Genomic DNA, 24,885 nt, shown 5'->3' with positions numbered 1-24,885 from the left:
CAGAGCCTTTCTTTAATTGGGAATGGCCACAGGCAGGAGTGGAAAAAGTCTGTCCTAAGGATGGATTTGCTGTTGGTGAGTTTTGTGCTGTTTGTGTCCTGGCTCTCTGGCACTGTCATGGGAACTCTGGAGGTTGGGAGGTTGGCTGGCCAGCAGATGTGCCCCAGGCTCTTACAGCCATGAGCAACAGAGACCTAAAGTTCATAAGCAGTGATAATGTGGTGAGAGATCTGGTCCAGCACAATGCAGGTCTGTGTGGTCACAGCAATTCCAGTAAATTTACATCCTGTCCATGTACCAGTGTTGTAGAGTTCCTGGCTGGCTGCAGTGTTTGCCTTGAAATTGCCATATCTTGTTTAGCACAGCTAAAAAGAAAGAAAAATATGAATTAGAGCAGCCTTAGAGATGTTATTACTTCTCTGTGTTTGTGGCAGGACTGTCAAGAGTTGCTGAATCAAAGTTCACTCTTTCTTTCTGAATTATAGACAGTTGCTGTCAAACCTGATGATGTGTATGCCATGAACCCACCTAAGTTTGACAGAGTTGAGGATGTGGCCATGCTGACCCACCTGCACGAACCTGCCGTCCTCTACAACCTCAAGGACCGCTACAGGTCCTGGATGATCTATGTAAGTTCCTTCTTTTGGCACAGGAGAAAATACAGCTGCAGGAGCTGGACTTCAGTGCCACCTCTACTTTTTTCCTGCAGACCTACTCGGGTCTCTTCTGCGTCACCGTCAACCCCTACAAGTGGCTGCCGGTGTACAACCCGGAGGTGGTGTTGGCCTACCGAGGCAAGAAGCGCCAGGAGGCCCCTCCACACATCTTCTCCATCTCTGACAATGCCTATCAGTTCATGCTGACTGGTGAGCTTTTCTATTTTGACCAGACTCAGAGTAAAAAAGTGTGTCAGAACCACTGCTTGTGCCAAGTGCCATTCCATACTGCCATGGCTCCGTCACCTTTGCCATCTTTTGCAGAGTGCTTGGTCTGTGTAATACTGCAGATTATCTGCTCGGTCTTTATTTTCAACCCTAATTGATGCAAAACCAGCTCCAGACGGTTTTCCCCATCTCCTGAAATATTTTTTTTTATTTTTGAAGCACTGTTGTGCTGCACATTATCTGTATTTCTGGTCTAAGTACTAAGCTAAGCAGCATAACTGGGACCTCTGCAAAGGGCAGTTGCATTTGGACAGGACACACTATCTGGGAAGTCCCTGGGCAGCACACCTGCACGTGGCTTCGAGCAACAGCAGGCAGATCCAGAACAGAGCTGGTAGAAATACTGTCACCAAAATACATGGTTTTAATTTGAATAAAGTCCTGTCCTATATTAAACGTAATAAAGAATGGTAAAGACAGAAGCAAAAACAAGTGCAGGATGGAGCACAGGAGGAGGAGAGAAGACAAAAAGTGGAGTATAGGGAGGGAAAGAGAGGAGGAGAGCAGACCATGCACATTTTCCGTTTCGCCTGCAGAGATTTTGTTTCATTCCCCCGATGGACACCAGGTCACAGTTAGTGCTGAGAACCAGCACTTTCCCTACAGCTTCTCTGACTGCAGGTATTTTTCCCTTTGACAGATCGTGAAAACCAGTCTATCCTGATCACGTAAGTGACACTTCACTGTGCCATAAATCGAGTCTCTCCTGATGGGAGAGAATTTGCTGAAAGTCCTTGCAAGGAGTTTAAAAGATAAAGTGAGACGTCTTCTGTAGTTTCAATGCTTCCGGATAGTTGTTTATTAAGTCTTATCAGAGGAACTGAGCCACCAGCGTGACCCAGGTACAGCATGGAAGGAGGAAAAGTAGGAGTGAGAGTGAGAGAGCCATTACCAAGATTTACACAGCCTTTTAAAGATATTTTAGCCAATAGTTACTAAAAACGTACATTATTTTCACTTTCTTACCAATTATTCGGTAACACGGGCAGGAACTGCAGAATTTTCTATCCAATCAATCCAAACTACTTTTACCGCAGAACATGGAGTAGTAGAAGAAGGAGAAGAAGGTTTAGAGAACAACAACAATCCTCCATTTTGATATTTTTTACTTTTATCTATTTACTATAAAGAGAAGCCTAAAACCTCTAAATTTTTCACCCTATGACAATCTTGCATCGTAGTCTATCACCTAATTCACACCACTGTATTTTCTAGTTGTTGTCTGACTGTTGGTAATTTTTTCCAAGGTTTGAAGCTAAAACAGTGTTGTTCAGGGGGGTAGGAACCCTTAAAAACAGGCAGAGAAATATTCTCGGCACTCTGGGTTCCTACACGCAAGTGCATCTGCCACTTTGGACTTTATCTCCAACAAAAAGTGGGCAGATTATTCTTCACTCTGGGCTTCCTTTCTGCAGCGGAGAATCCGGTGCTGGGAAGACGGTGAACACGAAGTGTGTCATCCAGTACTACGCCACAATAGCAGCCAGCGGGGATCCGGCCACCAAGAAGGAGTCCCGGATGAAGGTGTGAGGAGGAAGGGCTTGGTGAGGGGCAGCTCAGGATGTTATCCCCTTGTGGCTGTGGACAGCACTGGTGACACACACTTAACTCAAAATATCTTTTATTAACTTCAAGCCACTCTTCAAAAGGCAGTAGGACCAGGGGCTGATGTGCAGTTAGCACCACAACAAATACAAGCCACCAGAGCTGCCACTGATGCTGCCCAGGTGTAGCTTTACCTGGACTGAAACCAGGTCTGCAGGATTGGTGCCCAGGAAGAATCAGAGGCTCATTTCTTAGCATGGATCAATCTGTCCCTGTGGCTGGGACCTGAGAGCTCTGACTGTTTGGGAAATTCTGAATAAGATGACAACAAGTTATTTGTTGTTTACCCCCGGCACTGGTTCTTGGTGCTGGAGTTGAGGAGGTGCTGCAGCAGCAGTGTACAGCTGAAATGAAGGGCATGTGGCTGTACGTGTAATCAAGCCATAGAGTCACTTCTTCCTACCACATAGCTCATGGTGTTTTTCATTAATTATTCAATTATTCTTGCAGGGTATGCTCAAGGATCAAATCCTCAGTGCCAACCCACTGCTGGAGGCCTTTGGGAATGCCAAGACTGTGAGAAATGACAACTCCTCACGCTTTGTGAGTCATCCTGTGTCTGTCTTTCTGCCCTCCTGTGTTTCTAATGCTCTTTGCCTGCTTGTTAGTTGTGACTGCAAGCCCCTTGGCTGGGAAAAATGTTCTTGCTTACCAATTCCTTGTTATTTATGAGATGCTGATGTATTAGCAGCTGTTTTCTGCTCACACTGCTGCAGCCCCTTTATCTATCTTTATATATTGAAGCTAATTCAGACTGATTTGGTGATGCTGTCACTAAGACGGAAGAGGTAAAAATACTCTGAGATTTCTACACTGACCACCACCTTTTGTCTGCTTGCCAGGGTAAATTCATCCGTATCCACTTTGGAACCTCTGGAAAACTGGCCTCTGGTGACATTGAGACCTGTGAGTAACTGGGGGGAGGGCTGACAGCTTCGCTGGAAAGTAAAGAACCTGAAAAATATCTGTGTGCATACATGTTACAGACTTACTGGAAAAGTCAAGAGTCACTTTCCAGCTGAAAGCTGAGAGAAGCTACCATATCTTCTACCAGATCCTCTCCAATAAGAAGCCTGAACTGCTTGGTAAGGACAGCCCTCACCTGGTGACATTGAGTAAAGTCAGTGTGGGAAACATCTCCCTCAATGTGCCAGCTCAGTGACAGAGGGTCCAGTGGCACCAGGGCACAGTGCCCTGTGTCACATGCCCCCAGGTGTCCCTTTGGCAGTGCCTCAGTCTGTGCAGAGCAGGGATCACGTGCTGATTTACATCCTGCCCAGGTTCCCCAAGCTGTACTTGTGTCTCTGCATAACAGGGTCACACTAGGGCTTACTCCATCTCCATTTATCCTCCCTGGGTAAGTTGTAATACAATCTGTGTGCAGGTGAGGTGCAGGGGTGGCCAGTGTACTCTGCCTCACACCTTGCTATTCTCAGTGGTGTGGAAATTCCAACTTAGATGGGCCAGATCCTGGGAATACTCTTCATTAGAAAGGGGTAAGCAATTCTGGGTGCAGGATGGCCAGGTACCCTGATCTACAAACCATTTATCTGAGCTTTTCATCTATACGGGGAGAAGTTATTTCCTGTTTCCAGCACAGCCCCTCTGACCTTCTCCCCCTTCCCACTGCCATGGCATTCCCTACCCATGCCCCACATCTGTCCCTTTTGCCACACGCTCAGCTACTGCACTCATCCTCGGTCCACTCTGCCCATCCCTCCCAACTACCCATAGAACATTTCCCAAGGTGGAGCTCCTGCTCCCACCCTCCCACTCTGTGCCCTCTGACTGTTTACCACCTCACTCTTCCCTCCCCAGGGAGATTGCTGTGTCTGTACAAGGACAGACATATTTACCCTCGGTGTACAGAGGGCTTCCTCTTCTGCACACAGCCCCACCACACAGCTGCATGCCTGCCCCTCTCCTCTTACTCTGCCATAGGATTCAGGGCTGAAAATTACTTGGGAATTTTGGCCTCAGTTAGATGGAGATGAACACACATGTGTGCATCACTCATGTGCACCACAGCACCCAGCCCCAGGGGGTGCAAGTGCATTCAGGGATTAGTGTGTGTCATGTATGAGGATAAGCACAAATGAGCCTTATCTAAAGGCCTCTTTCTTAAAAACTATTTCTGTGGATGGCCTGTGTTCTGTGTCTGCCAGTGCTGAGTGCTCAGCTCTGGGTTCTCGACATTAAAGTGGAAGGACTGCTCAGCCAGGGGAAGGCAGATGAGAGGCTTTACTCTGTCTTTCTGGTCTCTTAATAGAAAACCAAGAGTTTGGGATGCAAAAGGAAGGAGAGCCTGTGAAGCCTTGCTGAGCCATTGTTCCATCTTCACTGCCAGGCTCTGGCTCTCAGTCCTGTGTTTGCCTTTCAGAGATGCTCCTTGTCACAGCCAACCCGTATGACTATCCCTTCATCAGCCAAGGGCAGATCTCTGTGGCCAGCATCGATGACCGGGAGGAGCTTGTAGCCACAGATGTGAGTACAGTTAGCAAGGAGAGACAGTGTCACTTTTACTCTCACCACTGTTAAAGCCAGCTGATCTGTCTGGTGTGCAGGCAGCCATTGACACTTTGGGCTTCAGCCCTGATGAGAGAATGACGATTTACAAGCTGACGGGGGCGATCCTGCACTATGGGAACATGAAGTTCAAGCAGAAAACACGTGAGGAGCAGGCAGAGCCTGATGGCACAGAAGGTAACACCTTCATAGCTGGGAAGAGAACTATTTCCAACTGTTTCCATGCCATTTTTCACTAGAAATGGAGGGAGTCTTCCAGGAGAGATGCAGTTGTTCCTTGACAAACATAAAAAGGAGGTTTGATTTTCAACTTACCGTCTCAAGTAGAGGCACTTTGTGCATCCACTTTATTCCTGATGACTCTGCTGTAGGACTCTGTGCCTGGGGCACATTACTGTAGTGCTCTCCAGTTTCTGGTTACACATACAGACTTGTTCTGCTTGGGTGATACTGTGGAGAAGTGGCTTGAAGGGAAAAACTCTGTGTTGTCCCATCAACAGTGCACTCATAGGTTTCACCACATCTGTTGGGGCTGCTGTAGCCACTCCATCATGAGGACCAGTCCTTCAAGGCTGTTCAGAAAAGTAAATGAGAATGTTAGTCAAGATTTGTGGAAGGGGTTAAGCCAATCAGGTTGCAGGTTTCAGAGTGAGCTCTGGCTGGTTCCCATGCCCTGTGTGTGCCTGAGCTAAGAAGAAAATATTTCAAGTTATTACTTTGTTTTCCAGAGGCTGACAAAGCAGCATATCTGATGGGCCTGAACTCAGCAGACTTGCTGAAAGCTTTGTGTTATCCCCGGGTGAAAGTGGGAAATGAATATGTCATGAAGGGCCAAACAGTGGATCAGGTGAGTGTCAAGGAGCAGCAGGGACCGTCCTCTCACTCAGGAACAGGAATGGGTGCAGGTCACAGCTGAGAATGGTCGGGACCATTAAGGCCTGTTAGTGCACTGGGTGGGCTGTGTATGTGGGCATGGTGAGGGGTGTTTTATTCTGGGGATGCACTGGCAGTGCCCTGACAGGTGTGTGACCATCTCCCTGCAGGTGCACCAGGCAGTGAATGCCATTGCCAAGTCTGTCTACGAAAAACTCTTCCTGTGGATGGTTGTTCGCATCAACCAACAGCTGGATACGAAGCTGCCACGACAGCACTTTATTGGGGTCTTAGACATTGCTGGCTTTGAGATCTTTGAGGTTTGCTTTTACACAGTACTCTCGGACTTCTGCCTGTCTCTAAACACTGTTTTCATTTTGTTTGACTTCTCTGACCTTTCCTCCTTCTCACCCCAGTGCTGCCCTCAAGAACAGGGCAAATCTGTCTGAAGCTGCTTCTGCCTTTGTAGATCCATCACCCACTTTGTAAGAGAAGAGACATAGTCTCGAAGCTGCTGTCTCTCTCCCCACAGAAGAGAGTATCCATATGTAGTGACATTAGGGCCACCCAAAACATGGCCAATGCAGGCTGCAGCAACCGTGTGCTGCACTGCTCAACTTTTCTGTAAGCCTGGACACCCGTGGTATATCTTTACACTGTTACCAAAACCTGTCTGGGACAGCCTGGCTGACCTTGCCATGAGATCTCTGTGAAAAAAATGTATCAGTTTAACACTATTAACACACGTACTCAAATATTAGTTTAACAGCCTGGAGCAGCTGTGCATCAACTTCACCAATGAGAAACTGCAACAGTTCTTCAACCACCACATGTTCGTGCTGGAGCAGGAGGAGTACAAGAAGGAGGGAATTGAATGGGAGTTCATTGACTTTGGGATGGACCTGGCTGCCTGCATTGAGCTCATTGAGAAGGTGAGTTTCTTAAGCATCTTGTGCAATCACACAAATTGGATCTGTAAAGGGTTCTTTAGAGTGTTTGCACTGAGTGCCTTCAATACAATCTCTCTGGGAAACTTTCAGGTCTCTTCACCTCTTCTGTTTCTTTAAACATTACCCTTGTGATTAATTAATTATCCACTGACTGGGAATGTATCCTGTCTTCTAAAAAGGCCCTCCCTTCCTCCCTCCCTTCCTCCCTCCCTCCCTTCCCTCCTTCCTCCTCTCTTTGCCTATTCGTTCTTCCTCAGGTTTCTCTGTCAGTTGAATTCAAATGCCAGAAAGCCTCATGCTTTTTGTTCCTTCTGAGTAAGAAGTCACTACTGTATTCTAAGAAGTTACTACAGTTTTTGCCTGACTTCTTTTGTTTTCCACATGCTGTCTGGGGAGTTCAAAACAGTATATTAAAATCTTATGAGTCCTTTTAAGTATCTTGCTGGCTGTTCACAAAAAATCTTGCTTACCTGCTTCTCCCAGGCTAATTCTCTATAAAATACCTCCAGTACTTCAATTTTAGCATGTCTTTCACTCTGTATTATTATTGCTTGAATTCATCTTATTTGGAAACACCATTTTTCTATTCAGCCCATGGGCATCTTCTCCATCCTGGAAGAGGAGTGCATGTTCCCCAAGGCAACTGATACCTCTTTCAAGAACAAGCTCTATGACCAGCACCTGGGCAAATCCAGCAACTTCCAGAAGCCCAAGCCTGGTAAAAGCAAGGTTGAGGCCCACTTCTCCCTGGTGCACTATGCTGGCACAGTGGACTACAACATCACTGGCTGGCTGGAGAAGAACAAGGACCCTCTGAATGAAACTGTTGTGGCACTGTATCAGAAATCGTCTATGAAAGTTTTATGCCATCTTTATGCCAGTTTTGCTTCCTTAGATGAAGGTAAGCTTGGAGGATTATGTTTCCAGTTTGGGGTTTCCTACTGTACCTCTTACCTGGCATGTATCACTGTTGAGTCAGTGCTTGTGTGCTGTGCATTAGATGCACAATTACAACACTGGCAAAGGGATCTGCGGCAGTTCCTCAGCTGGACTGTCATCTCATTTTCCAGCTGAAGATGGTGGAAAGAAGAAAGGAACCAAGAAAAAGGGCTCTTCCTTCCAAACTGTCTCTGTACTCTTTCGGGTAAGTGTGTTCCCTGGCAGAGACTGCTGAGAGGACAGTCCTGTCACACCTGGCTCCACAGCCACATTTTCATTTTTAGACAGGAGGGAAGTTCTTCAGCAGTAGCCATTTACTTTGCTGATGCCTACACAGGATTGTAGAATATTCACTAGAGGAGCAAGGAGAAAGTTCTGAATTTCTACTTTTCAGCAGAGCCAAAACACTTTGAGAACTGAGATAATACAGAGATTAGAAATAATCTCTGTTTTACAGGAAAATCTAAATAAGCTGATGTCGAACTTACGAACAACTCATCCTCACTTTGTGCGTTGCATCATTCCCAATGAAACAAAGACCCCAGGTAATTCATAAAACATAGAAAGGTGCAGAAAGAGCAATTGACCAATGCTAGAACAATCAGTATGTCCCCATGTTGCTCTGTTACAGGCCTGATGGATCACAAGCTTGTTCTGCACCAGCTGCGGTGTAATGGTGTTCTGGAAGGCATTCGGATCTGCAGGAAAGGATTTCCTAACAAGATATCATATGGGGATTTCAAACAGAGGTCAGTAATGACATTCTTGTGTCTGCATTGAGCCCAATTCATTTGAAAGAAGAGTCTTGCTAAACCAGTCCATGATATAGTTGTTAGGAAAGGACTATTTTAATATTTAACACTCACGGAAAGCAGAAGACATATCTAATAGCATGGTCTGTGTGGGCAGTGCCCACCCAGATGCCTTCCTCAACACTGTATGCCAAAATCTATTTTTAATTCATTCCTGTTAATCTGAATGTTTGGATATTCTTTGCTTTAAATCTCAAATTGGACACAAGCATGTTTCAGCAAAAATACAGAGGGTGGTCTGTGCACATCCTGTATTTAACAGCTATCTAATAGAGTTTTGAAGAACGTGGTTTAAATAATTCTAACTAGAAAGGTTTCACAGAGAGGAAATTGTGTCAAACCCAATACTACTTCTTGATGAAATGTTAAGTTTAACTGGCAAATGGAGCTGCAGTAACAAAAGCGACTTCAAGAGGAAATCCAAGTTAGTTCCACATGGTCCTCTCATTTTCTGCTGGGCAAACATTTCTGCATGCTAACCTTTCTACAGCATTAGCACATTCCTTTATAGATAAAACCCCACAACCAAAAAATCTTGTCTTGGGAACTGCTGTGCAATTAAGACATTTATAAAGGGTTGCTAAATTCACCAAACTGGTGATAATGAGTGTGACACAGATGAGCAGAGTCTCTCAGTTCCAGTGAGGGCTGTAATGCATCCTTGGAACCTACTGAACTGACCTGCTGGTATTTGCTGCTTTTCTTACTGCTTTGCTATTTGAGGCTGGAGGTGTGAGTCAGACTCAGCCTTCTTCTGTATCTTCAAACTGACAGCTGTTCTTGTGGCATCCTGTGCACTAAAATGGTTCTGATGGGTAAGCTTTTTCTTTGTTTTATCAGATACCACCTTCTGAATGCCAGTGTCATTCCAGAAGGAACGTTTATTGATAGCAAGAAGGCGTGTGAAAAGTTGCTGTCTTCCATTGAGATTGATCATACTCAGTACAGATTTGGACACACTAAGGTAAATGTTTAATTTTGCCATCATTCATTGCACTGAAATGTAAGCCCAGCAACGGATGATGTCTGTTCTTTGGCTGCAGGTGTTCTTCAAGGCAGGCTTGCTGGGTGTCCTGGAAGAGATGCGAGATGATTGCTTAGGACAGCTGATCACACGGACCCAGGCTTTGTGCAGGGGATACCTCCGGAGACTTGAGTTGAAAAGAATGTTTGACCAGAGGTGTGTGTCTTCTGCCAGGCCTGGTTGCTCAAAGATGGGCTTTATTCACAGTACTGATGGATCACTTTGGTTTCAGGGAGTCCGTCCTCTGCATCCAGTACAACATCCGTGCATTCATGAAAGTCAAGCAGTGGCCCTGGATGAAGCTGTACTTCAAGTTAAAACCCCTCTTAAAAAGTGTAGAAACTGAGAAAGAACTGGCCATGATGAAGGAAGAGTTTGAGAGAACAAAAGAAGAACTGGCTAAATCAGAAACCACGAGGAATGAACTGGAAGAAAAAATGGTGACTCTGGTGCAAGAGAAAAAGGACCTACAGCTGCAAGTACAAACTGTATGTAATTTAAATAATTTTTGGCTCTTCAGATTACATCAGTTTTGTCTGATGCCAGGAAAGGGCTGAAAGGAAATCCTTTTATTTCACGTTCCAGCCATTTAATAAGCAGGTGATTTCTGTAAGTGTCAGTGCCAATGTGTGACAATGAAACACATTTCTGTTCTCTATAAAAAGGAAAATGAAAATTTGGCTGATGCTGAAGAAAGATGTGACCAGCTGATCAAACTAAAATTCCAGCTGGAAGCAAGAATAAAGGAGGTAATGGAAAAGCTGGAGGATGAGGAGGAGATGAATGCTGATCTGGCAGCCAGAAAGAGGAAACTGGAGGATGAATGCTCTGAGCTGAAGAAAGATATTGATGACCTTGAGTCAACATTGGTCAAGGCTGAAAAGGAAAAGCATGCCACCGAAAACAAGGTGCTTTTTATTTCTGCAATGTTTAATTACAGTTGCTCTGTCTATGTATAGGCTGTAAAGGTTCAGTAAACTTGAATGCTTACACACTGCTGTGTAAGGACATCTATGGGCCTGGTACTGAAGCTGGGCACCTCTGTTGTGCAGGAAAACCAACCCATAAGCATACAAAAATGCATTAAAATTAAAGTTCAGCATTGCTTTGTGACTTCTGAAGGGTTGATAAATAAGCAGAGAGATTGTAGAGTTTGACCATACAATGCAAGTAATTAAGCTCCTTTGGGAGTCTAACAACAAGTTCATTATCTGTGTTCATTGCCTATGTGAGGGCAAAAATTATTAGTGACCTTTAAGTATTTTGCTTTACAATAGGTGAAAAATCTGACTGAAGTAGTGACAGGTTTGGATGAGACTGTTGCAAAGTTAGTCAAGGAGAAGAAGGCCCTGCAAGAGGCCCAGCAACAGGCACTGGATGACCTGCAAATAGAGGAGGACAAAGTTAATACCCTCACCAAAGCTAGGACCAAGCTGGAGCAGCAAGTGAACCATGTGAGCATGTTCCACACAAGGAGAAAGAGCAAATTCTTTGGTTGTTCCATCAGTCATGTTTATATATGTTTATGTTGCAGGTTGAAGGATCTTTAGAACTCGAAAGAAAAGCATGTGTGGACCTTGGACGAGCAAAGAGAAAGCTTGAGGGAGACTTGAAACTTGCACAGGAAACCATAGTAGATCTGGAGAATGATAAACAACATTTAGATGAAAAATTAAGGAAGTATGAGAAAAAAAAATTGGTGAAAAATGTATTATTTGGCTTTAACTGGACATATTTTTTTTTATTAAAAGAACATCTCCTTCACAGGAAAGACTTTGATTTTAACCAGATGCAAAATAAAATTGGAGAATGGCAAAATTCAGGTACTCATTTGCAGAAGAAGATCAGAGAATTGCAGGCAAGAGACTTTATGTACCTACTTCATCATTACTGTTTGCTTGTTTTAAACTGTAGTACCACGAGTAATGCTTGTCCACAGTTTGGCACTGGCTCCGTCAGACACGGGGGAAGCTTCCAGCAGCTTCTCACAGAAGTCACCCCTGTATCCCCCCCACTGCCAAAACCTGGCCATGCAAACCCAATACAACAACAGAAAGCTGTGATCTAAAGTTAGAATGAGTTGATCCGTAAGTCCTTTCCTGTCAGTAAGTCCTTACCTACGATACCAAAACAGTGAAATTCAAAGAAAGTTTGTTCTGCTCATAGTCTCCAAAACAAGATGCTTGGTGTTCTACTGTGACAAATATGCATTAACCTGAGCACTGAATTACTTGTTCCCTATTTAATTACTGTTGTGCTATTACCTCGTTATATAGGCCCGTGCTGCAGAGCTGGAAGAGGAGGCTAGGAGTGAGAAAGTGACGCGGGCAAAAGCAGAGAAGCGTTGTGGTGAGCTGGCGAGGGAGCTGGAGGAAATCCGTGGAAGTCTTGAAGAGGCTGGAGGAGCCACCGCTGCTCAGACAGAACTCAACAAGAAGCGCGAGGCAGAATTCCAGAAGATGCGCCGTGACCTGGAAGAGGCCACGCTGCAGCACGAAGCCACGGCTGCCGCCCTGCGCAAGAAGCACGCGGACAGCACCGCTGAGCTGGGGGAGCAGATCGACAACCTGCAACGCGTGAAGCAGAAGCTGGAGAAGGAGAAGAGTGAGATGAAGATGGAGATTGATGACTTGGCTGGTCGTACAGAGACCATTACCAAGTCCAAGGTGTTTCTCCTTAACTTAAGTACTTGAATTGTCAATATTTCTGTCCGCTGGGAACTTTACAAACACACCTACACAGATTCCACTTTCTTATTCTCTTTCAGGCTAATCTGGATAAAAGGTACCGCACCCTGGAAGATGAGATGAGTGAGATGAAAGCCAAACTTGAGGAGCACCAGAGGAATGTGAATGAGATGGTGATACAAAAAGCCCAGCTCCAGACAGAGTCTGGTAAGGAAGGCACCAAGATGTGCTGCGAGGATATTTTTTCCCTTCAGTAGCAAACAGATTCTCTCATGTACCATTCTCTGACCAGTTTGTTGTAAGGTCATTGAGCATAGTGCTCAGGGGAAATCTTAGAACGAAAATGAAAAATTGAGAAAAAATGTAAAATGGCTGAGGAAAAATCTGAAAAAGACAATATTGGAGGGCTACAGGAAGTACTGAGAATTCTAGAGATGATGGCATAAGCTCTAGGCACCTCTCCAAGAAAGGGGAAAGGTGTATTTCAGCCCACAGGGCAGAGGATGACATGGAATAAAGGTTTTCCAGTTACTGTAAATCTTATGAAAGGAAACTTTAGGGTTTAGCTCTTGCATCACAAGGCCAATTATGGGAAACTGCTACAGCATTTTGTGTCAGTTCAGCCAGTGTGACAGCATAAAATCCTACTGCTTCAAAATTAAAATTGGGCTTTAAAAGAAACAATTAAGCAAATTTTCTAAAGCATTTGTCTTCAGGAAAAAAATAGCATCCAGTGGATCAGAACTGTAATAAGGGATACAGTTAGAATTGGGGAATCAGGTGAATTTAGATAAAGAAAGAACACCACCAAAAGCATTTTGAAGGAGTAAAATATATTGTGCAATGGTAGATGTATGTACACAATAGGAGCAACTGATAAGGTAAACAGTGCTGTGTGATTCCACTTACCTATTATTATTTTTATTATATATGACTGGTTTCAGGATGCTTAATCTGGACAGTATTGAGAACTTGTTTTCTCTTGTCACAGGTGAACTAAGCCGTCAACTCAAAGAGAAAGAAACTGTGAGGTTGCAGCTGTCCAGGAGCAAGCAGGCACTTACACAGCAAGTGGAAGAACTCAAGAGGCAGCTGGAGGAAGAGATCAAGGTAGTGTGAACCAGTGAGCACCTGCTAAGGGTTCAAAATGTATCCAGGTCTCAGTTCATTTAAAAAACACTTTTGGGAGTTTGTAAGTATTGCCTATAGTCTAACACAGTAAAATTACTCCTGGGCAGGATGTGTACAGTAAGCACTGTGTGCAGGGCTTAGGACAACTCTGCTAAGGATGACTCTGGCATGCTAGAAGTGATTTAAGTTTTGGTGAATTTTTTCATGTTTTTAAATTTTAAAGCCATGGTCTGTGTGATTTCTTTAGCTTCTGTAGCCACAGGGAAGAAAAGTTACAGCATATGCCAAGGTGAAAGCATCACTTTTGGTCTTTTCTAGTGGTAGAGTTGAGAAAAGTTGGTGACAGGTAGAGGCAGCTGCCTGAACACTTACGAAACCCCAGCTCTTTGTCTTCTGATCAAGCTGCAGGAATCATATTTCAGATGTGCAAGGTCATGAGGTCGCCTGCTGGTCACAGCTAACATAAATACATGATACTATGGGTGATTTTTAGGCCAAGAACGCCCTGGCCCACGCCCTGCAGTCCGCTCGCCACGACTGTGACTTGCTCCGGGAACAATATGAGGAGGAGCAGGAGGCCAAGGGGGAGCTGCAGCGTGCCCTGTCCAAGGCCAACAGCGAAGTGGCCCAGTGGAGAACCAAATACGAGACGGATGCGATTCAGCGCACGGAGGAGCTCGAGGAGGCCAAGTACAGAATAGATGAGATGAGCTGTCCCGATGTATATTGGGCAGAACATAGACCCACTTTTAGTAGCCTGACCTAAATTATTTTCTTGGGGTTTACATATAGTCATAATTAAAATCAGACGCATAATGCAATGATTTTTTTTAATCATATGCTTGTTTTATTTATGTGCCTTAAGGAAAAAGCTCTGTCAGCATCTTCAGGAAGCAGGGCAGCAGGAGGAGACACTGAATTCCAAGTGTGCTACCTTGGAGAAGATGAAGTTGAAGTTGCAGGGGGAGGTGGAGGATCTGACGCTGGACATAGAGAGAGCAAACACATCAGCAGCTGCCCTTGACAGGAGACAGCAGAGCTTTGATAAGGTGATAAGTGAGCACAGTATCTTTCAAGTGTAGCCTTCCTAGAAAGCCAAACTAACACTCTGTAGATCAGTCAATGCTGAAGTCAAGGTGAATCTAACTAGAGCCACAAGGGCATGGCAGTAGGAATTTGTCCTGGTTTCAGAGACTGCAGTATTTATCTAGTAAAAAATACAGTCACAGATAAACTAACAGTTTCAGTGCCAGCAGAAAATGAAACATAATAGCCTCTCCTATGAGGAAAGGCTGAGAGAATTGGGATTGTTCAGCCTGGAGAAGAGAAGCTTCAGGGTGACCGAATTGTGGCCTTCCAGTGCCTGAAGGAAGCTACAAGAAAGGTGAGAGAGACTATTGAGAAGGGCCCAGATTGACAGGACAAGGGGGAATGGCTTCACACTGACAGAGAGTAGGTTTAGATTGGATATTAGGATGAAATTCTTCCCTGTGGGGGTGGGGAGGCCCTGGCACAGGTTGCCTAGAGAAGCTGGGGCTGCCCCATCCCTGGAAGTGTCCCAAGGCCAGGCTAGACAGGGCTTAGAGCAACTTAGTGGGAAGTGTCCCTGCCCATGGCAGGGGATTTGGAACTAGGTGATCTTTGATGTCCCTTCCAACCCAAAACGTTCTATGATTCTATGATGTCTTCCAGGTCATGGCAGAATGGAAGGGGAAGTATGAGGAGAGCCAGCTGGAGCGGGAAGCTCTCTCTAAAGAATCAGGCTCGCTGAACACAGAGCTTTTCAAAGTGAAAAGTGCCTATGAGGAAACCTTAGATCAGCTTGAAACAATGAAACGGGAGAACACCACTCTCCAGCGTACGTGTTTGGCTCTGGTTTCCCGTTAGCTTTCACAGACCAACCACAACAGGGTGTGCTCCACGAGCACGCTCATGTCTGCAGGAGGGCACCAAGTGACAGCACTCTGTCCTTCCTGTGCTCTCCATCTTAATTCAGGATATCAGTGTCTTACCAAAAGTTGTCAAGCATGTTTGTAAAGTGATGAAGCTAATAAAGCAAATGTCCTGGCTCTCCATTATCTGCTGCAGACAGTGAGGGGCGATTCTCAGGTAAAGGTAGTGACCTCAGGAGACTGAATAGCTCACGAAAGTGAGTTTTACAGGTGCCTGTCCATAGATTTAACACATGCAGGGCTCTTCCAGGCTCTCTGTGAGGACGTCTGTGAAACCCCACTGATGCCCCACTTAGCCTGCATGAGTGGGTTCTGTCTGGTTTTATCTGTACATATTGACAGACATGCATACACTGTGTACACGTGTACATATGTGTACACATATTTATGTGTGCAAAAGAGGTGCTGAATGCAGCAACAAAACATAGAGTTCAGCTCCTCTGGTTGATGCCATTCTTCTCTCACAGAGGAAGTAGCTGATCTGACAGAGCAAATAACTGCAAATGGAAAAATGATCAGAGACCTTGAGAAAGCCAAAAAGCAAGCTGAAGTAGAAAAAAATGGTCTGCGATTAGCTCTGGAGGAGGCAGAGGTGAGCTAGTTTAAATATTACTGTAAAGAGCATGCTGAACAGCTTTCTGTTCCCTTTTTTGGCAGTAGCTGTGTGCAAGGTTGATTGCCACGAACTTTAGGAGTTTCTGTGAAGTCACTGAGTACCACCACAATAATAATGTTCTCTGAAATGTTACCTTCCTCTTTATTTTCCCCCTTTTTCTTTTAAAGGCAGCCCTTGAGCACGAAGAAGTCAAAATCCTTGGTGTCAACCAAGAACTGACTCAGATGAAGTCAGAAATCAGCAGAAAGATTGCTGACAAGGATGAGGAGATTGACCAGCTAAAAAAGAACCAAGAAAAGATTGTGGAGACAGTGCAGGGTGTTTTGGACGCTGAGATCAGGAGCAGAAGCGAATCTTTAAGGCTGAAGAAGAAGATGGAGGGAGACCTGAATGAAATGGAGATCCAGCTGAGCCATGCCAACTGCCAGGCTGCAGAGACACAGAAACACCTACACAGCATCCAGGGAGCTCTCAAGGTCTTGCTTTACCTTCTGGTTGATTTATTTTTAAGCACAGTATTCGGGAAATTCATTAGGGCAAAACTGGCTCTTCAAATACAGGACACACAGCTGCACTTGGATGATGCTCTCAGGACACAGGAGGACCTGAAGGAGCAGGTGGCCATGGTGGAGCGCAGGGCAAACCTGCTGCAGGCTGAAATTGAGGAGCTGCGGGCAGCCCTGGAGCAGACGGAGCGGTCGAGGAAATTGGCTGAGCAGGAGCTTCTGGATGCCACTGAACGTGCACAGCTCCTCCATACCCAGGTAGTTTGCTTTGCTAAGACTGATGTGATTTGGGGTCCAGAGATTGATGGAGGAAGAATGAATAGTAATTGATAGTCTCTCTGTGTAAGAGACCACAGACAGACACTCAAAGCCTCTCTCTTTCTCCTTCACAGAATGCCAGCCTTTTTAATACAAAGAAGAAGCTTGAAACTGATATGGCACAAATCCAAACAGAGATAGAGGATGTTACTAATGAAGCAAAGAGTGCTGAAGAAAGAGCAAAGAAGGCAATGACAGATGTGAGGATGTTACTGTGGTTTTCGCTTTGAATTTTCAAGGCTTCCAGTGGCATTGCTGCTGGGAGTTAATGCAAATACTCTTGTCACATGGTGGACAAGGAACCAGTCTGTGGGCCTGGTTGAAAAGGCTACGTGTCAGAGGAGGATTAGAGCAACAGGGAACATGTCCTGCTGACAGATGGGGCTGTTGCCATCACAAAGAACTAAACCCACATTTAGTCAGTTGAAAACAAAATAACTTTCTTCAGTGCTGCATGAAAACGTAATCCACAAAGAAATCCTGCAGTATTGAAACCAGTAAATTGGCTAAGGTATTTGAATAGTTGTCTTTGCAAAATCCTATTTAACAACTTTTCAAATGAGAATTGTAAATTTCCATTCAGAATTGGTGCTAAATCCTCCCATGCAAGACCTGTGAAGGTCAGCCAGGCAATAGGACTGGTGAGTCATGGGACTCTCTCTGCTAATGATTTTTGATGCAGAGGATCAAACAAAAATCTCAACACTTAGACAGATTATGTGGAATTAAAATAGAAAGAAAATTTTTCAGCTTGCTTGTGAAAAGGGGGAAAAAAAATGAAATAGAATCTCAGAATCATTATGATTGGGAGGGATCTCTGGAGATCATCCGCTCCAACCCCCCTGTCCGGGAAGGGTCACCTGCAACAGGTGACACGGGAATGTCTCCAGAGGGAGACTCCATGCCCTCCCTGGGCAGCTGTTCCATGCTCTGCCACCCTCCAGGGAAAGAAGCTCTTCCTCGCGTTGAGGTGTTACTGTGTTTTAATAATTTTTATTCTGTTTGATTAAAAGAGAAAAAAACCATTACAATGAATTATACACACATACACGTATCTTTTTATATAAAACTTCTAGTGCTCACATTTTTCAATTTAGACCTTTTCAGATATTTTGCTGCCAAAGCAATTTGTTGAATTTTACCTTAATTATAAGTAATGTCACTCAAAAAATATTTCACCGAAGTGCTTAATTTTATTGTGTAGGAATGCAATGTTTGAGAGCAAAATAAATCTTAGTTTGTCTTAAATAACATAAATTAGTCTGCAGTAAAGCAGACTTCTCCCATCCTTTTCCCTACTATTTCATGTCATGTTTTTGCCATTATCATGTCAGGGAAAAAACAAAACAGGGAGTGGGGTGGCAGGAATGGTCAGCAGGACACAGGAGTTAATCCCCTGCTGGTACACAGTAGGTGCTGTTCTTTCACATTCTTCCAGTTTCTTGTGTCATCTCCCTTCCAAGGCAGCCAAGATGGCAGAAGAGCTGAAGAAGGAGCAGGACACCAGTGCCCACCTGGAGAGGATGAAGAAGAACCTGGACCAGACGGTGAAGGACCTGCAGCTTCGTCTGGATGAGGCCGAGCAGCTGGCACTGAAGGGAGGGAAGAAGCAGATCCAGAAGCTGGAGGCCAGGGTGGGTACCAGCACTGAACATGGGTGTCAGAAACATCTTTCTTCTCCAAGTCCTGTGTGAGGGCTTAAACCAATTGTTGATTAATTCACTAGATCCGAGAATTAGAAGCTGAGCTGGAAGAAGAACATAAACAATCTTCAGAGGCTATGAAAAACATCTGCAAATATGAACGGCGTGTCAAAGAGCTCACTTTTCAGGTGGGTAGAAATAGAAAGCAATTCTGATGTTTTGTCTCCCAAGGACATACAATTGCATGTTCTCTTTCCACAGTGTGAAGAACACAGGAAAAACACGATTAGGTTACAAGATCTGGTAGATAAACTGCAGATGAAAATCAAATCCTACAAAAGACAAGCTGAGGAAGCCGTGAGTCACAAAAGTGAAGCAAATACCTATTTACCAGTTCATAGGACTGTCAGTTTAAAAGTTGACTCTGTGCCCCAGCATGTTGCCAGATGGTTTTAAATTTCTTTTTGTTTTGCAATTTCAGGATGAACAAGCCAATATTAATCTCTCCAAACTGAGAAATGCACAGCATAAGATACGTGAGGCCGAGGAAAGGGCAGATATTGCTGAGAGCCAAGTAAATAAGCTCAGAGCTAAGGCCCGAGAAGGCCCTGCTACAAAGGTAAGGCTTTACTGCCAGTGTGCTATTTGCTCAAACAAGTCTAGCAGCAGATTTGTGCCTCGCCAGTGGTACAGACATCATTTGGAAATGACAGCTCTGGAAGGAAGGGGCTTTTAAAGACAAGCTGAGTGGGGTGGGGTTGTTCAGCCTGAGGAAGAGAAGGCTCTGAGCAGACTTTATTCTGTGACTCTGGGGTTTCAGGCTCTGGTGCCAAGCATGAGTCTTCTGGCCAGTTTCATCACATTAGTTTCAGATTTAAGGAGTTGCCTCATAAAGTGAAAGTAATGAGAGCCAATCTAACTGAACATTCCTAGAACAGCCCTTCTTTGAGCCTCAGGCAGAACTAGCATTCTGATTGAGAAAAGAACAGAAGCTCTGTGCCCTTAGCTGAACTTCCTGGACAGTTGTCTATCTCCAACCCAAGAGTGGTACAAGATCTAGAGCTGCCTTTCCTCATGTGGTCTGAGCAGGTGTAATGCCTTTTGACTGCACTAGTCTAGCTCAGTTGGTGGTTGGAGGTAAAATACTCTCAGTCCATGTTTTGGAAGAACAACTAGTGACTAGAGCATATATCCAGGAAAGGGAGAACTTCGGCTTCAGGCTGCCTTCTGCAGCATCCTCTTACTCATACAGCATTTTCACACTTGAAGACACACTATGGAGAACCTGCTTTCTCCTGAAGGATCTGGCCTGAGACTCAACAGACAGTGTTGGCTCTTCCAGAGGCTGGTCTGCAGCTTTCAGTGAGTCACAGAATCCCAGAATTAACCAGGCTGGAAAAGACCTTTGAGGTCATCGAGTCCAACCTGTGACCCATCACCACCTTGTCACCCAGCCCACGGCACTGAGTGCCACATCCAGGCTTCATTAAACACCTCCAGGGACGGTGACTCCGCCACCTCCCTGGGCAGCCCATCCCAGTGCCCAGCCACCCCTTCTGTGAAGAAATTCCTCCTGGTGTCCAACCTAAACCTCCCTTGGCACAGCTCAAGGCTGTGTCCTCCTGTCCTGTTGCTGGCTGCCTGGGAGAAGAGACCGACCCCCACCTGGCTGCCCCCTCCTGCAGGGAGCTGTAGAGAGGGACGAGGTCCCTCCTGAGACTTCTCTTCTGCAGGCTGAGCCCCTCCAGCTCCCTCCGCTGCTCCTCACACCGCTTGTGTTCCAGACCCCTCACCAGCCTTGCTGCCCTTCTCTGGACACTCTCCAGCATCTCCACATCCTTCCTAAATTGAGGGGCCCAGAACTGGACACAGCACTCGAGGTGCAGCCTTACCAGTGCCAAGTACGGAGGAGGAATCACTTCCCTGGTCCTGCCACACTATTCTTGATCCAGGCCAGGTGCCATTGGCCTTCTTGGCCACATGGGCACACTGCTGGCTCATGCTCAGTCAGCTGTCGACCAGCATCTGCAGGTCCCTTTCTGCCTGGCTGCTGTCCAGCCACTCTGTCCCCAGCCTGGAGCATCCCCCTGCAGGTGGCTGTTGTGACCAAAGTGTGGGACCTGGCACCTGGTGTTGTTGAACCTCATATCGTTTGATTTGGCCCATCAATCCAGCCTGTCCAGGTCCCTCTGCAGAGCCCTCCGACCCTCACCTGATGCCATGCACCAGTAAAAGGCTTTGACTCCTCAGTGCTTGCCTGGCTATCTTGCCAACACCCCAGGGGATGCACTAGGATGGCTGAGTCCAGGTTACTGAGCAAAGGCTCCAGATATGAGATTACCTTATAGAGGGAATGCTCAATCTCTAACAGAATTGGAAGCCCAGAGAGAGGCAAGATTTCAGGAATCTTCTACTGGATATCCCCAGGTGAAGGCTGGTTGAACACACTGACTGTGGGCCACTCTCTGCACTATCCTGTAGGTTTAGATCCTGCTTTGAGGTGCCTGATACTCCCTTGCACCTGGGAGATGTTAGAAAATACTCAGTGTGAGAGAATTCACGTATCTGTGTTTGCTTTGGGTTGTTTTCAGTGTGCTGAAGAAGAAATGGAGTTTTCTGAGAGCAGGTAACAGAATGTTGTTAAAGACTTGAAAACGTTCTTCCGGTAGGACTGGGGCCTCTTTGAAAGGGGGGAAGGGAGATTAGAAGTTCAGAGATTGTGAAACACAGCCTGGTGACAGACTGTGCCTGCTCCAGACCTGTAATGCAAGGCTTAGGGCTCGCTGCTTTTTGCCCCTGAAAAGAAGGAATAAGCTTAGCAGTACCTGTGTCCCTGTTTTGCCAGTGAAATAATGGAATTAATCTTTTCTTCATGCTTCAGCTGTGGACACTGGCCATCTTGGTGTTATCTGCTTATATTCAACTCACACAGTGGTTTTAAGGGTTCCAGACACCACTGCATTGGCTCGGGCTCCACTTGCACATCCTAGCTAGATGGTGCACTGAGATGGATGATTTTAGGGATCAAAAGACTCATCTTGGCATGTGTGGACTAAACAAAGCCTCTCCTTTCCAGGTGGTGTTAGGAACTGAAAAATGAGCTTCTTCTGGGATAACCAGAACTTCCACAAAGTATCTCTCCAGCTGTGGTAGGAATTTTCCCATTGTTTGTGAACACAAACATTGCTGCTGTGACAGTGTCAATAAAATAGATATCAGCAACTTCAGATGCTCCAAATGTGAATGTTTAAATGAGAGTCATTTTGTTACTAAGTTAAGTATAGTCAAAACTGTGGGTTGGAGCCTTACTACTTCTCTGAGCAGTTTGACCAATTTTATCCTGAATTTAAAACCTAGAGGTTTGACAGGCTTTTTGCTTTCCCATGGGATGACTTCTGTTTCAGCTCCTGTAGCCTGGAAGCAGCATATTCTCAGCAGACTCCCTGCACCTTGTTCTCAGCTGCTTATGACACACTGCTGTTCCTCAGGATGCAATCCAAAGTCCTGCTGTGCTCCTAGGCCGTGCCACTGACCCTAGCCCACCATGTCAAATGACTGGTTACTCAGTGCAATACTCCACGAACCTGCAGAAGAACAGTTGTAACTTGTTTAGGAGTAGCTGTGCAAAATAACAGAAAATTACAAACTGCTAGGAAAGTCTTGCAACCCTTACCAGACGGTCATTGTTCATTCCAGAGTATCCTGGCATCAACATGGCACTGTCATGTAATCCTCCCAGCCCTCTTGCCTGCTTTTGGTACAAAGTTTGCTGTTTGCTCTTGCCCCAGCTCCACAGTCCCTGGTTCTTTGAGATTCAAAGCACAGTGGGCAGAGCACAGCAGCCCCTGCAAGGCTCTGCATGGAGCTGGCTTTAGCAGGATAACCCCTACCTTCACTGCACCAGCTCTTTCTGCTGGCAGTGCAGCTCTTTCCCATTTCATAAAGTGGAATTCACTTTTGGTTTGTGTTGGCTCTGACTCACAACAGGGTTGGCTGAACAGCAGGTGCCAGAGCCTGGCTTTCCCACCTGGCACCTGGAGTCCTCAGGTTGGCTGCATCCAGGACTATGGTGCCTGTGTTGGCATAACACACCATGCACGTAGGTCTGGTTTGGAGGGGAGGATCCAGAGAGCACGAGGGCAGGTTTGGGCTCAGGGCCTGCTGGCAGCAATGCAGCTCTGTGGAAAGCCTGTGGTACACTTTGAGCTCTGCCAATTGCATGCAATAAGAAATAAAGAGATTGAAAGAAATGCACGGCCATGGTCACAAACCCTCAGCTCGAGTTACTGCACAGAAGCTTGGCCTGTGCTGAGCCATGATGGTCCAGGGCAGCACGAGTGGGAGCACTGCAGTGCTGGGGATCCTCAGAGAAGCACACAGCCCTGTCCAGCATACCAGTCACAGAGCCTGCCATGCCACAGACCACATGCTGAGGCCCTGGTTCAGTCATCACCAGGCAAGGTGATCCACAGGAACCTGAACCACATCATATGGCACCAAATGGGGGGTAAAGACTGACTTTATCACCTGCCTGACCTTTAAGTGAGCAGCCAGGGGTGGACTGTGCACAGTGCCCACACCCATTGTACTGTGCTCTGACAGACACAGGGGATGCCCAACAAGCACAGAGGTACTGGCAAAGCCAGACCAAGGAGGGTAATTTATTAGGCTACTGGAAAAATAACTTGACCATGAATGAGGGACTTGTGGTTCTTGTCTGCTGGATGAACTGATGGAGTCTTTGTCTGCAGCAGTGCTGGATGTGCATGGGGATGGCTTAAAAGACTGGGACTGTGCCAGGTGGCCTTCTTCCAGGAGCTAGCATGAGACTGACCCCCAAGGGTATGGGATTGCATTTAGTGGCAGCACTTTATAAGCTACCCAATACACCCTCAGTCCCCTGACCACTTGTTCCTGCCTGCTAACATTGCTGCTGTGTATCAGTCCAGCTGAATATGGAGTCACAAGGGGGACCAACTTGGCTGGTTGATCCAACTGGAAAACTCTTCTGGGAAAGTGGTGATTTCTCCTCTGACAGCTTAACGTGCAACTTTTCACAAAGCAAGGTAAATTAAGCAGAAATGAGACGTAAAAAAAGCGGAATGAAAGAAATCCACGCCAGAAAAAGAAAAAGGATCTTAAAAGGATGGGAATAAGTTGGGGAGGGAATTTGTGGTGCCTGGGAAGAGGAAAAGGGGCCTCTCAAACATTCCTGATGCTGAGGAACCACTCAGAAATGGAGACCTTCAGGCGGAAAGAGGTGAATACCCTCCTGGATGCAAAGGATTTGTGTTTCAATGCATGCTTTCAGCAAGTTGTTTGGAGCCTTGCAATACTCTGTGGTATCTCTCTCACTCTCGTGGGTATGGCTGAGAATAAAGCAGGCAGCCCCAAGCCCCGAGCTCAGGGACAGGTTCACACCGTCAGGCAGGACCTGCCCTAAGCACGGCTGGGCACTGCTGATGGCACTGAGGGCTGGCCCTGCACCCCCAGCAAACTCACAGCTCCCTCTGCCCTCACCTCCTGCACTCCAAGGCCACACCAAATTGCCCCTCAGCCTTCACAAGAGCCATTGCTAGAGGAGGGGACAAGGCTGCAGGGAGCTTTGGAGGAGGCCCCTACCAGGAGGATCAGCCCCATCACGTGTCTCCTTTCATCCTCAATGTCAAAAGCCCAAAATAGCCCCGCTCTCCCAAGACTCCTGTGCGGGGTCGTGCCTGTTTGTGGGGATGATTTGCTTCCACTAATAGCGCCTGAAGACATTCCTGGGTGGGTAGGCTTCCTTCTATGTCGCAGTGCAACGTGCTGCCCTGGAGGAGCTGGACACTTGTGCTGTGTGCCAAGACAGCAGCTGCTATTCTTACCCCTGAGAGACTTGCTGCAGCACAGCTCCACTGCCAGCTCAAAGGTTAAACATCAGAATGGGGCCCAGCACCGTGGCTGTGACCATTCCCTCCTGGGATGTGCTGTCCCATGGGCAACACAGCAGCTGCCCAGGTACTTGCAGCAGTCAGCCAGAGCTCCTTGGGGTGGATGGGGCATCCCCTCTCTTGTAAACCAACAAGTTAATGCAATGCCTGTGGACACAGAAGACCATCTTTTGCTTTGCAGATCAGCAAGAGGCCCCAGTCTGTGAATCCTTTCCCTGGTGAGGAAAGCAGAGGCAGGGCTTACTCCAGGAACAGCAGCATTGCAGAAAGTCTTGTCCTCTCTCTCAACCAAGGTGGAGCAGGAGCAGCCTGAACAGGTCCAGATCAAATAGAGTTGGGCCCCAATGCGTTATGTGTGAGCAGCTGAACTTGATATATTGTGACTCTTGTTGCAGAAAAAAATTGGTAAGAGAGAGTGTGGAAGGGTAA

The 24,885-nt window shown here is 46.2% G+C and overlaps 1 protein-coding gene across 7 annotated transcripts in view; it reads left to right on the top strand.

The window, feature by feature from the left end:
* The window catches only part of LOC121661659 (myosin-3-like), a 28,928-nt gene extending 7,175 nt beyond the window's left edge, over positions 1–21,753 (top strand). For 4 of the 7 annotated variants that reach the window (XM_042022054.1, XM_042022053.1, XM_042022052.1 and 1 more), the window contains 37 exons: positions 486–629; positions 710–866; positions 1,585–1,612; positions 2,360–2,468; positions 3,000–3,092; positions 3,392–3,455; positions 3,536–3,634; positions 4,930–5,033; positions 5,114–5,252; positions 5,804–5,922; positions 6,119–6,268; positions 6,710–6,880; positions 7,490–7,799; positions 7,969–8,042; positions 8,295–8,382; positions 8,469–8,586; positions 9,490–9,613; positions 9,693–9,829; positions 9,906–10,161; positions 10,339–10,581; positions 10,951–11,127; positions 11,208–11,531; positions 11,950–12,339; positions 12,441–12,567; positions 13,352–13,470; positions 13,985–14,181; positions 14,357–14,540; positions 15,184–15,349; positions 15,911–16,035; positions 16,227–16,535; positions 16,620–16,823; positions 16,958–17,083; positions 18,347–18,517; positions 18,610–18,714; positions 18,788–18,883; positions 19,008–19,145; positions 21,603–21,753. In XM_042022054.1, coding sequence (XP_041877988.1) covers positions 486–629; positions 710–866; positions 1,585–1,612; positions 2,360–2,468; positions 3,000–3,092; positions 3,392–3,455; positions 3,536–3,634; positions 4,930–5,033; positions 5,114–5,252; positions 5,804–5,922; positions 6,119–6,268; positions 6,710–6,880; positions 7,490–7,799; positions 7,969–8,042; positions 8,295–8,382; positions 8,469–8,586; positions 9,490–9,613; positions 9,693–9,829; positions 9,906–10,161; positions 10,339–10,581; positions 10,951–11,127; positions 11,208–11,531; positions 11,950–12,339; positions 12,441–12,567; positions 13,352–13,470; positions 13,985–14,181; positions 14,357–14,540; positions 15,184–15,349; positions 15,911–16,035; positions 16,227–16,535; positions 16,620–16,823; positions 16,958–17,083; positions 18,347–18,517; positions 18,610–18,714; positions 18,788–18,883; positions 19,008–19,145; positions 21,603–21,626 — 5,709 coding nt within the window. In that variant the 3' untranslated portion in view covers positions 21,627–21,753. Of the gene's footprint in view, positions 1–485; positions 630–709; positions 867–1,584; positions 1,613–2,359; positions 2,469–2,999; positions 3,093–3,391; positions 3,456–3,535; positions 3,635–4,929; positions 5,034–5,113; positions 5,253–5,803; positions 5,923–6,118; positions 6,269–6,709; positions 6,881–7,489; positions 7,800–7,968; positions 8,043–8,294; positions 8,383–8,468; positions 8,587–9,489; positions 9,614–9,692; positions 9,830–9,905; positions 10,162–10,338; positions 10,582–10,950; positions 11,128–11,207; positions 11,532–11,949; positions 12,340–12,440; positions 12,568–13,351; positions 13,471–13,984; positions 14,182–14,356; positions 14,541–15,183; positions 15,350–15,910; positions 16,036–16,226; positions 16,536–16,619; positions 16,824–16,957; positions 17,084–18,346; positions 18,518–18,609; positions 18,715–18,787; positions 18,884–19,007; positions 19,146–21,602 lie in introns of those variants that run through there. The other 3 variants (XM_042022057.1, XM_042022058.1, XM_042022059.1) reach the window with 3 other exon arrangements.
* Positions 21,754–24,885: the final 3,132 nt, after the last annotated feature.

Source organism: Corvus kubaryi, unplaced genomic scaffold (assembly GCF_017639235.1).
Source record: "Corvus kubaryi isolate FWS band 111438036 unplaced genomic scaffold, C.kubaryi_AGA036_p1.0 37187, whole genome shotgun sequence".
Taxonomy (NCBI): Eukaryota; Metazoa; Chordata; class Aves; order Passeriformes; family Corvidae; genus Corvus; species Corvus kubaryi.
Note: the sequence above shows the minus strand (reverse complement) of the source record. Positions and strands in the feature narration are given on the sequence as shown.